At 35.2% G+C, this 13,298-nt stretch overlaps 1 protein-coding gene across 1 annotated transcript in view; it reads right to left on the bottom strand.

The window, feature by feature from the left end:
* LOC150079390 (unconventional myosin-Id-like) overlaps positions 1 to 13,298 on the bottom strand; it is a 302,739-nt gene that overhangs the window by 46,668 nt on the left and 242,773 nt on the right. Inside the window, exons 11-12 of the mRNA XM_090384045.1 lie at positions 7,591 to 7,736; positions 1,779 to 1,833 (exon numbers count right to left, since the gene is read on the bottom strand). Of these exons, the coding sequence (XP_090240171.1) occupies positions 1,779 to 1,833; positions 7,591 to 7,736 (201 nt within the window). The remainder of the gene's footprint in view (positions 1 to 1,778; positions 1,834 to 7,590; positions 7,737 to 13,298) is intronic.

Raw genomic sequence — 13,298 nt, 5'->3', positions numbered from 1 at the left:
AAATGCTGAAGAATGGGGTGTGAGGGGTTCCCCCCCACTAAAAAAAAAATTAAAATATAAAAATGTGTAATTCAGGTTTGTGTGACACAAGGCAGAAGGGAGCGAAGTGACCTTCTGACTTGTTTATTCAAATAATGAATAAGAATAAAAAGTGCTTATTTTATATGGAAATAAAAATAATTTTGTTATTTAAAATGGAAGTTATTCTGTTAGGAAGAATAAATTATTCACTTATTTATTATTCAAAATAAACATTTACTGGGTGTGAAAACTACAAATTTCAAGGATAAAACATTTGCCAAATATAGTTTGAGGAAATGCATTTTTTTTTAATGATATACACTCCAACCATTCGTTTACAGCTTTGACAGCCAGCCTCCTTGACTGATGCCATCCACATCTTTTTAAGTATATGAATAACATGAACACATTACTTTCTCTGGTCTATATTTTGTAAATTTGCCTCTGGCACAACTCGTTTTTTTTTTTTTTTTTATTTGAACAGTAAGTTTATATAATTTGGCAGAGTGATCATGGTGGCAAAGGCGAGAAGTTTTAGAATGGAAAAAAAAAAAGATGGCAATGATGCATTGTACATAACAAAAGCATTTTTAATTCCTGATATTTTTCATTATTTTTTATATTTATTCAAACTTTGAATAAATTATTACACACCACTTCTTATAGCTTACTTCCTAAGGGGCAGGTTATAAGAAAGGTTAACTAATTCCTGATATTTATTATAATTAAATGTAAACAAAATAGTCAATGGAGAAAGAAAACAATATTACACATTTTCTGTAATAACAGAATAAACAATTGACTGAAGATTTCAGTTATTCAGCCAGATTTCAGAAATGATGTTAAAAATTAAGGGAATAGGCTATAAGAAATGATGTGTAATAATTTATTAAAATCCAAATAAAAATAACGAACAGCGCCTTCTCTAATGAATAACTTGAATGATGAATAAATAAATAATTTTCTTATTTTTTTTAATAAAAAATTTATTCTAATAATGCCTAACTACTTCCTGGCTACCTGTTTGTCTGGATGGTACATTTCATATCTGATTATACAATTTTTTTTTGTTCCAAGCCACTTTTCACTCCTTTCCCTTTAGCTTATAAGTAACTCTCAGATTTCTGTTTCCCAAGTGCAAATTTAAACCATTTTGAAACAGAATGGTCAAGTCTGGTCATTACCTACTCTTCCTACTCCTAAATTATCAGCAAGCTTTGATAACTTTCTCTGGTACTCCTTCATCGATACCATTAGGGAAGATTAAAAATAGGAGGGAACTCTAGGGAATCCCAGAAGTAAACTCTGATGGATTACACTTGCTATACCAGTCCATCACGAAGGATAAATTAACAAACAGTGCTAAAGAATGTGAAGGCATGATATATCACTTTTATAATCACAGCCATTTTTCCCCTTACATCAATACTTCAGTTTCTTTTGAGCAATTTGGTTTTATATCTAAAGGGTGGGTTGCTAGACCTACACTTTGATTATTAACTACACTTTGTTTCACCCTCCCCATCCTTTTGATCTGGCTGGGGGGCCCTAAGAGGAATTCAAGCATCTGCCAGTGTCCTGGGATCGCTAGGGGAAGATCGAAAAGATAGAAAGGTGATTTACCATAAATCCAAGGAGAAGAGGATGGGAGGAAAAGGAGGAAGGTCTGAAAACCTGCATATAATACACTGCTTCACAGTTACTTTTTCAATAAAGTTAGAAGATATTTAGTTTATAATTAAGAAATAAAATTTTACCTGGGTGACATTCTGGGCTCCTTCAGGCCACATAGACTTTATCAGTGGGTCTGAACTGAAAAAAAAAAAATTGCACAAAATTGTCTTTTATTATTGAAACCATTTAAAAATAAGAACCAATGTGCACTTCACTCAGATGTCATGTAGCTACACACTGTAAACAAATGTAAGGAAAGAAATAATTTGAGAAAGCCAAAAGTAATAAATATTTTATAATTTAAGTTCTGAAGGGGTAAAAAGTTTTGTATATCTCACATTCCCTTACAACTTATCATACCTCAGGGTCACCTTACAGCTTAAGAACTACTGTTTTAAATTTAAGGAATGTTCAATGTATTAGCTTTTATCTACATCACATAACTCAAAAACTTGCAAAAATATTTGTAAAACAGTGCTATTAAACTTCAACTTAATTAAGCTACTATGGAATGCACTGCAATCCCAAAAGGTGAACAGCAGCCAGATAATAATACCAATATTTTATTTAGTCTACAGTTATACACTATACCCCCAAAGTATCTAGACACATGTTGGTTTCACATTGACATCGCTGCTACTCACTTCAATAATGTGCCAGTCTCTCTTTGGCCACTGTGACATACTACACTCTCCCAGGTAGACTTTACACTAATGAATGACACACTGCAGTGAGTACGGTCCTCCATTCCTCTTGCAGAAAAGTGATCAGTTGAACTATCAATGTGGAACCTGCTGGTCTGTCCCTCACATGACATTTCAGTTCCTCCATAGATGCTCTATTGCTTCAAATTGGGACTTTGTATTGGCAATTCCAACTTTTGTACATTCTTTTCCATGAATAATTCTCAAATGGCACTGGCAGTATGGCATGGAGCATTATCCTGTAGAAACAAACAGTCTATATCACAGAATTTCCACATCATAGGGAGCATGAAATTGTCCAAAATGTTAAGGTTAGTATTGGCATTCTGAGTTCTCTGCATAATCACCAAAGTTTCTGGACCATACCATGAGAAACAGCTTCAGTCATAACCCCTACCATCTCTGAACTTCACTGTTTGCACAATACATTCCATGAGCAGACATCCCTTACACCCACACCTGTGCATCTGATCAGAATAGGGTGTAGCAAGAAATGTCAACTGAATTCCACTGTTCTGTGGATCAATTACAGTGTTTGTTGCACCATGCAAGGTGAGACTGCTGATTGCTATTTGTAAAGTTTGGCTTGTGTGTTGCCATTCTTCTATGATTACTGAAGCTGTCGAAGCTCTGTACCATAAAGTGTTCACACACACCTCAACCTTGTTGATGCCTTAATAGTTTGCTGTGGCTTATATTTGTGAGGGTCCTTTCTATGTGCATTTAGTGTAATTTATAATATTTTTCTAGATTTTGATTCAATATCATTCTTCAGGAAATATTTTTAGGAATTAGGTGTCTTTTTCCACACAAAAAAGTGTTGCATATTTGTGTCACCAGTACAGGGAATGAACTTTGTTAAATGCATGTTCAATAGCGTGCATTCAGCAAAGTAACGATTAGTTAAATTTTTTCATCTTTCCACTCCATGTGATAAAGTCCTGGACTCAAATCCTGGCAAGATAGTTTACGTTTTGTGGACTTTTTTTTTTTTTTAACACGGCTGAATTATGCAGAGCGAAATTATGCAGAGCAAAGCTGAGTTATGCACCAGCATTGGCTGCATGTTTTTTAACTTGTAGAAATTAAAATTTTTCGTCTGGTAGGCAAAGAGACCATAGAATACACTGATGCACTGTAGCCTTAGTTGCTTTGGCAAAAAAAAAAAATCGCCACAATTTTTGCAAGAAAGTATTTTTAGTTCATATCAGTTATAATACCAGTTATATTACATATTCAACTTTATATTTTGCTGTAGGTCTTTATGGAAATCCATAAAGCAATCAAAACAAAGTGCTGGCTTTTCTGAACACTTCTCGCAATTAGATGTTGTACCTTTCCTTTTGCTAGACTGATGGCATGGATGACATCTTTTCCGCATTATATGTCCCTTTGTATTTAGAGAGAATTTCACAAGTGCGTGTGGAATGCTCTGCAGCATTCTAGTGATAGTAACCTGAGTAGTAGGGCATTCCTGATCTTGCGAGACAAGATCTCTTATGACAGAAAGATGAAAGTCACATAAATTCATTTCCAGATTATCAAATCCAGAGTATTTATTGAAGAGATGAAAGGCATTCAGAAGCATAATTTGAAAAACATGAATTGCCTGTTTTGTTGTATCAATGAACTGTCTTTCTTTAGTACATCATTTTTACAATCTACTCCAGACATATATTTGTTATTTTCAGTAACAGCTTTGGGCTCCATTTTTGTTTTGCCTCTCTTGTTTCTGACTTCTTTCATTTCGTGCTTGAACTCAGTAGAAATTATTAGAAAATCTCCCTCTTCTCTTTCTATTTTGAAACAGTCACATCATTGGTATACCTGCATATACTTTCACCTGTTTTTACGCTTTGCTCGAGACATTCTTTGGAATTTTTTTTTCTGTCAGCATGTAATGTACCAAAACAGTACATGTTGGCCTCAAATAATTGTATTGCAAGAGCAGAGGAATTGTAAAAACTATTCATATGCAAAGAATATCCAATGTACATTTTCTCTTCCATAAGTTTCAGAACTACAGCAGCACATTCTTTGCCTCCCACTTCATCTGATGCTGTGTAGTAACATTTCAATACTAAACCATTTGGATCAGTAAGTATGTACAATTTTTATGCCACACTTGTGTCTTTTACTTTCTATGTATTGTCTAAAAAGTAGACAGCCTCTCCAGAGGACCACTGATTTTTCTAGTGACAACTGTTTCGCCCAGATAATAAATTTTTAGCATTGTGCCATTTAGATGGTCCAAATAAAGGCTGGATTTTATAAAGACAGCCTATAGGCAGTTCAATATTTTTGGCAAAGTGCAGGTACCTCATTATTACTAAAAATCTGTTTCTTCTCAGGAATGGTAAGAAGCATTTCACTGCAAATAGTGGGTCTTTATTCCAGTAATCTTGGATTTTTGGTGCATGAATTGTCCCCATGGGCAGAAGCAAGTAAATTTTCATCTCCTCCATGATAACATCTTTCCATGCATTTATTCATGAGCCAGTTTTCACACCTGCTTCACACCTCACCTTATGGTGGCTGCATAATCATCGGTTTCATTCGCAAGAACTGAAAAAAATTCATCAGTTGCAAGCATCTCAAAATAACTAATTGAATTATTTCTCTCAGAAATAATTCAATTATTTCTGGATGATGCTGGAGAAAGTAGGCACTGCATTTTTGTAAATGGAAGGAATTTCATCTGTGAAGAATCCTCACTCCAAGTAACACATGCATCTATTGTGTGTGTAGAGTTCTAACATCACCAGATGCATTTGTATGAGATTCAGAATCTGGACCACTTAAATAACAATTTCAGTATCAGATGACATAGTATAAAGTGCTGATTCAATGTCATCAGCTTCAACATACTGTTCATCCCTATTCCTTTCAGTCCTGATGTCTCAAGCTGTGGATCCATTATAACAACCCTTTAGGGTAAAATTTAATAGGAAAATACTTTTTTACATTAAAATTTTATCAGAAGACACACACTAAGAGTGATGTTTTGTTTTTCACAAACTAAAGAATTAAAATTCAATAATCTTTAAAAAAAAGTTACCTTTCCTTCTTGTGGAAAATATGAAACTAGATAAAATAACTTCACCACAAGCAAAGAACATATGAAACTGTTGACCAAGCATACAACTTTTATAGTGCTCTCTGACAGTGTGATTAAAGCAAAGAGAAATTCCAGCACTAATGCAAATAGCCACTGTCCAATTAGTGTGCTGATTTCCATCAGTTGTTCATTTCATGTGCCTTTCCTTTTACAGCACTCATTTACTGCCCACAATTGAATGACCACATATTTGCATTTATGGCACAACACTTTTGGTTCATTCTTACAGCAAATTCTGGCAGCAAATGTGTATTCTTGGTGCGTGAAATTTTCCCACGTGAAGAATTTATCTCAGTAAAATTCATCTCCTCTATGCTGATAGCTTTCCATTCATTTATTTGTGAGCAAGTTTTTTACATCTTCTTCACGGGCATCTCTGTAGCCAGGTGGGCAGGAGTAGCAGTGCATAGTACACGCTTCTTGATTAGACCGGGGTTCGAGCCTGTGTCCACCAAATACAGAGGATGCGGAAAGGTCAGGGAATAACCACTGCATATCCCCGAAGCAATATGGCTTTAGTTGCTAATGCTCCTAAAAAACAAATAACAAACAAACAAAACACCTTCTTCACATCTAATGGTATCTGTGTAAGCACTGTTTATGTTCATAAGCAACTAAAAAAATTTATCAGTTGCAAGCAGCTCAAAATAAGTAATTGGATTATTTTTCTGGGACAGTGGAACAAGTATGCACTTCTTTTTAGTAAATGAAGTGTTTCATCTGTGAAGATGCATCACTCCAAGTAACACTGGCATCTGTTGTTTGTAGCGTTCTAACATTAACAGTTGCATTGGAATGAGATTCAGATCTGCATAACTTGAATAGAATTCTATTTCAGTATCAGATGGCATATTATACAGAGCTGATTTGATGTCATTAGCTTTACCACTGTCCATTTCTTTTCTTCTCTTCTTTTTCTGTTCCTTTTTCGTCCTGATGTCTCAGGCTATGGACCCATTATAAGAATCCAGGGTAAAACTTTATAGGAAAACAATTTTTACACAAAATTTTATCAGTAGATAAACACTGAGAATGATATTTTTTTTTTCACATATTAAAGAATTAAAATTCAGCAAGCATAATCTTCAAAAAAATTTTACCTTTTCTTCTTGTGGAAAATACAAGAATGCTAAATAAAATAACTTCAACATAAGGAAAGAACATATGTAACTGTGAACCAAGTATAGGATTTTATAGCATTCTCTAGACAGTACAATTGACATTAGGCAACATCCCAGATATAATCAAAATAGCTCGTGGTTCAATCGGTGTGCCGATATCACTCAGTTGTTCATTTTATGTGCTGTTCCTCTTACAGTGCTAATTTATTCACCACAATCGAATGGAAGCATTAAGGCACAAAAATTGCAGTTCATTTTGATGCAACTTTGCATTTGAGCAGTGAATCGGTTAATATTACCTGGTTGATGATCCACAGAGGCGTCTCACGAGATTGCTGTACTATCCTTCTGAGTATGCTCTGTCATGCAGAATGAGCTTCCTTGATCTTCCTGTGCATTGCTGAATGGGTAGTGGTAGTACTGCAATGTTTCCATTTTATGATGGCATCATTGAGCATCAACTTTGGTAGTGTAGGCTGTCAGAAAACTGTCAGAAAATTGCATGAATTGACAATCCAGCAGTGACAGTCAACAATAACACCCCCCTCTTGAAATCAGATAATTTAGTTCAATGTGCCATGATAAGAATAACTAACTTGTGTGCCTTATATACTGGAGTGAGTCACTTCCTTATAACTGGAGTGAGTCACTTCCTAACTTCCTTATATACTGGAGTGAGTCACTTGTTTTTCTGGGAAGGTCCAGTGGACTGTGAAATGGGTGTCTGGATACTTTTTGGAAGGTAGCATATAACCAAATACAATTTGTAAATATATCATAAGTATCTAGTCAGTAAATCATACAAGATTTAAAAAAAGGTAAACCACCAAAACATTTGCAGAAAGAGCATTAAGGTCACAGAGGTAATAAAATTAAAATAAAAAGTAATAATAAAAACCCTTTAACTTTTTATCATTCTAAATTTATGTACTATAGTATGTTTGTTTCTTACCTACTGTAGAGCAATCTCTTGAAGTCTTGAAAGAGAGTGTCCTTATTTTTGTCTAGGAAACCAGTTATTGAATATGTAACATCACCAGCATAATGGCGTATTCTGAAATCACGGTTATGTTCCAAGGTCTTGTTTGTTGGTATTAACTAAAAATTTATAAAATTTTACATATAAAAGCATAAGTATTAGAAACACTGACTAAAGTTAAATGATTAAAATCAAGCTTCTATATACCTTGACTTTAACGGATATGCATTGGAACTATGCAGCCAGAGTTGAAATACTGGTGAATCTTCAGAGTCAGACTCCTTAAAAGCTCCTTAAGCTTAGCTTTGATTTTTAACAATAACTGACAGTTTGTTTTTTCATGCCACAATCATTTGGGAAACAGACACACTAGAGCCTAACTTCTCTAAGAGCTTCCCTAACCTCTCACTTCTCTAACAGCTTTAATTTCTATGCAAAACTCAGATGCACACGTTTCATCTTTTCACCAGTTTTCTTGGGAGACATGATGGTACACTGTATATGAGGGTATAATAAAGAAACAAAAATAAAACACTTAATAATATGATAACAGGTGTATCCAAAAACAGCCTGGGATGCTTGCTATTAGCTGATGTGAATTGCGAGTTTCTGGTTTTCTTTATCTCAATGAGCACACTCAAAATACACTCTGATGCCTGTCAAATTCTTTTTTGCCTGTTAAATTTTAGCATTAACATAAGTTGAGGCAAATGATGCAAGAAAGCAAGCTTATACAGCATCAGCCAAAAAAAAAAAAAAAAACCCTTCCCATTTTACCCATCCGGTCCATTTTAAGCCCATTAATTGAGGATATATTCTTGATTAGACCGGGGATAAACAGAATTCAATACTAAACATATTTTTTGTAGAGTGCAGATTTAATTCTAGCTTTACACATACTACAAAACATTTATTGCAAAATGCAGGTTAAATTCTAAGTTGCTACAATAAACACTGCTAATGTTTCATATTATGTCTCGAAATATTAAACATTTTTAATATTTTAAGTATAAAATAATAATATTTTTATTATAAAAAAATAAATTATATTTTTTGGTAGAGTTTAAAAAAAAAAAAAACAATGGTGAGAAAAGAGCTTCTAAATGCCTCATTCACAAAACAAAAAAAAAAAAAAAAACTGAGAATTTATCCACCATTACACAGAAAAGTGAATTATACCAGTGTGTTGTGAGAAAACAGTATGAAGCAGAAAATATCTTTTGTAAGTATGTAGGAACAGAAAATTCTTCAAAATAAAACTGATATAGTATTCTCAAAGAATAATAATTTCAATATTATTCTCTTAAAAATTAAAATGAATCTGTTTTGATAGCACTAAACATCACTGAAAATCATCTGGTTATTTTTTTTGTTTTTTTTTTTTTTAGGAGCATTAGCAGCTAAGGCCATATTGCTCCGGGAAATGCGGTGGTCATTCCCTGACCTTTCTGCATCCTCCATATTTGGTGGTGACGGGCTCGAACCCCGGTCTAATCAAGAAGCGTGTGCTACGCACTGCTGCTCCTTCCCACCTGGCTACGGAGGTACCTGAAAATCATCTAAATCATCTTTTGTGCTAGAAATATAAAATGCCCATGAATAAGACACCAATGCAGACAAACCATATAGGCTTATAAACCAAATAAATGCAAATAAACTAATAATAAAAAAAACCACACAAATGTAAATAAGCTAGTAATAATAAACTAGTCAAATGCAAAAAAAGCACTTATGAAAAGATTGAGAAAATGCAAACAAAAATTTAAAAAATTAACATTTTATTTTATATATCTCAGACACAATTTTTTTTTTATTCCTTTGAAAACAGGAATACAGCTCTTATGTAATGCCACTTGATATGCTTGTAGAATGGTGGACAAAAAAAAAAGTTAGTTAATGTACACTGCATTATATTTCAAGTAGGTTACCAAATAGTAATAATTCATGATTTATAACAAAAAAAAAAAAAAAACTGAAACAAATCTTGTCACTACTGATGAAACATAAAAGCATAAAATAAAACTTTATTAAAAATAAGTAAAAATAAAAATAAAATACAATATATGGAAGATTATTAAAAATAGAAATAAAAAAATATATATATACAGATAAATGATATAAGTGATAAATGTACTTAAAGTGATAAGCACAATTAAATATTAAGCAGCTATTAGAGTGATGTACCTCTTTATCAACTTAGAAGACAAGCAGCATCAATATACTACACAGAGTCTCAACATATGCACGTGTTAATGAACCAATTTGGATCATGAACAGCGAGAGCAAAAAAGGGAGGGGACAAAATATAAGCCATCAGATCTGTGGAAGTAGGTCAACATACATTTGCCACGTTATAGGCTTGCCATCTTTCATCATGCTGCAAAATAAAAGAGTTCATAATACGGTTGTTCCATGTAATCATGGAACCTTATGAAATATACTGGTGTGCAAACATATTCCATATGCTGATTATAATTGTGTAACTGGCATATGAAACATGTCAGTTACATGACATGTTGTTTCCATAATTGCAATTAATGTTGGAACTAGTTACAGCTATATGGAGCACTTTCCAACTAGGTGTGATGTGTGCAGTACAAAATTTCAACATTGGAATGTGAGTTACAATTAATGTGCTGCTTACACCAATAATGCTCATCAACAGCAGAGCGGGTAAAGTTAGCCTGATGAATAGCGCCCTCATGCTCCAAAATGTGATCACAAAGCCTCCAATCTGACTTGCAAATATAACATATCTTGCAATCCGGGCATGTGATCTGATAAATAATCTATCATTCCTTTGCTGCAATGTATGAATTCTGTTTATCTGATCTGAGGCACGGATTGCAGGGTATGTTAAATTGGTGAGTCAGATTACAGGCTTTGCAATCACAGTTTTGGAGCATGAGGGGGCTCTTCACCAGGCTAAGTTCACCCACTCTACTGTTGCTGAACATTGCTGAACTAGATAGTGTATTAAGTAGCACTCTAGTGGGAATCTGCAAGCTTAGTATAGTACTGGCAATTAATCAATTAAATTTATAAATCCTTTAAATTTTTATTGTTAATTAAATTGTATTTAAATGGAAACCATGCTCCAGACTAGAGCAGCAAAGCAACGTGTGCGAAGTAGCGAAAGTGCTATGGTTCGGGGGAGAATCGAAGGGGACAATTCTCCAATGCATCACAGTCTAAAAAAAAAAAAAATGTGCAAAATGCGACATGTTTGCAGATCTCTATTGAACATGACATGATCTAGCCATGTAGGATGTCTTTGTATGTATGCTACGTGCACAGAATGTGAAGAAATTAGGTGCCAACTCAGCATTCTGATGAATGCTTGAAGGTCGGGTAGATGCACTTGAAGGAATTAAAAAGGGGGGGGGGGCATGAAGCTTTCTGCTGCCCAACTCAATGCCAGAGTTCAATCTTGTGCACCAGCGGCAACCTTCAGGGTAGAATGCACTGGTCCCACAGGAGCTAGTTATTGTGGGTGACTCAAGTGTCAAGGAAACGGGAAATATATGGTGCAAAAAGAATAGGTGGAACAGGACCGTGGTATGTCTGCCAGTGGAAAACGTTGATGACGTAGCGTGGATATCATCTTTCAAGGGCACAAAAGCTGATATTGTTGTACGCGTTGGCACTGATGACATAAGTGTAGGAGATCTGCGGATTTACTTAGCAAGTACAGATCAATGTCGAAAAAAAGTCACGAGTTAGGGTTAAATTTGAAAGTGTCTGCAATCCTGCCCAGTTACGAGAGGAGGAAGTATATGATAAGAGCCGTGTCAATCAATTCGGCCCTGGAGAGATTGTGCAGGCCTCATGGGGTAGAATTTTTCTCAGCGTGGTCTGAGCTTGTTAACAGGACAGATTGCTTCTACAGGGATGGGATACACTTAAATAGAAAGGGTGCAAGAATATTTGCTGATGCTATCGAGAAAATGTTAGGTGAGTCGGAAAACTGCTAGCTTGGGGATTCACAAACTAATAGATTAACAGTAGCAGCAGGCAGAGGTGGAAATGATTCTTGCACTGTTTCTATTGGAATGAGCAGCAGCGCAGAAAGCAAGTTGCTGGGAATTTCAGCAACTGCTGGGAGTTATGAAACAAGTAAAGACATGGGCTGTGTTAGAGAGTAAGAACAGGTGCAATGTATACTTGCATGTACACAAATGCTAGCAATATAGTAAATAAATTTGATGAATTTGAAATGCTGGTTAAGACATCCCAGGTGGATACTGTTGGGATAACAGAGAAGTGGTGTCAATCAGATATAAGGGATACAGAATTGGAATTTGGGGAGTACAATGTGTACAGAAAGGATAGACAGGATAAGAAGGGAGGAAGGGTTAAGCTGTTAGTTAAGAAACACACAAATTCTACGGAAGTGCATCCAGTTGACATAGTTGTTGTTATTTGATTTTTAGGAGCATTAGTAACTAAGCCCATATTGCTCCGGGGATTGGGGTGGTCATTCCCTGACCTTTCCGCATCCTCCATATTTGGTGGTCACGGGCTCGAACCCCGGTCTAATCAAGAAGCGTGTGCCACGCACTGCTGCTCCTACCACCTGGCTACGGAGGCACCAGGTGGGCATTGTACTGTCCATAGATGGACAGTACAATGTTGAGTCAATTTGGTGTGACATAAGCACTGGGAAAGCAAAAATGAGGGTATGAGTTTGTTATAGGCCTCATTACTCTGTAAGTACAATGAACAATTATACAGAGAAATAGAGTGGGCCAGTAAATCAGTGTCTTATAATGGGGGATTTTAACTTCCCAGATATAGACTGGAACTTGTAGGTTGGTCACTCACACAGTAGCAAGGCTTTTGCAGATTTATTGGATGATTGTTTTCTACAGCAGTATGTTAGAGAGACAAACAAGGCCTGACGTAGCCCAGTGGTCAGGAGCGAGAGTGCATAGCACGCGTTCCTTGAGTAGACCAGGGTTCAAGCCTGTGACTACTAAATACGATAAATATTTGTATTGACGATTTATTGTAAACTCTACTGACTTGGTTGTCGTGCCGGAGTATAAACAGAAAATTTATTTTTTAACAAGAGGAAGTAACACTCTTCATCCGATTATCAGCAGTGATTATTCATGCATTATGATAAAGGAACCACTTAGGATGCATTGATCACAGTTTACTGATGTGAGATTTACTTAAAGATGTAACTAACATCAGGGGTAATGGAAAGAGTTTTTGTTTTCGTAAGGGTGACTACAGTGGTCTTAGACAGTTGTTAAATTCAATACAGTCGGTTTAACTGATTATGTTAAAAATAGTGTATTCTAAATGGGAAGCTTTCAATGATTTAGTCTTGGAAGCTGCTAGGCTTTTCATACTAACTAAGAAATACTGTTCAAGATTTAGGCCCAAATGGATGCCAGATGAATTAATGAGACTTTACTTATATAAAAGTTTACTTATATAAACTCTAAAAGGAAGGGGATGAATCAGATTGGTCCACTTGATATCAATGGTTTGATTGTAGATGATCATTCTCACATAGCTGCCGAACTAAATGAGTATTTTGCATCTACATTCACACATGAGGAGTTATTCAAGGAGGAGATGGCCAGATGTTTATCAAATTCTAACAGGGAGTAAAATAATTTTGTAATACCTCAGAGCAAAGCGGAGGAGAAATTGTTGAAGTAAAACAT

The sequence above is a fragment of the Mastigoproctus giganteus genome, chromosome 10, assembly GCF_048544385.1.
Source record: "Mastigoproctus giganteus isolate SK-2022 chromosome 10, ASM4854438v1, whole genome shotgun sequence".
Taxonomy (NCBI): Eukaryota; Metazoa; Arthropoda; class Arachnida; order Uropygi; family Thelyphonidae; genus Mastigoproctus; species Mastigoproctus giganteus.
Note: the sequence above shows the minus strand (reverse complement) of the source record. Positions and strands in the feature narration are given on the sequence as shown.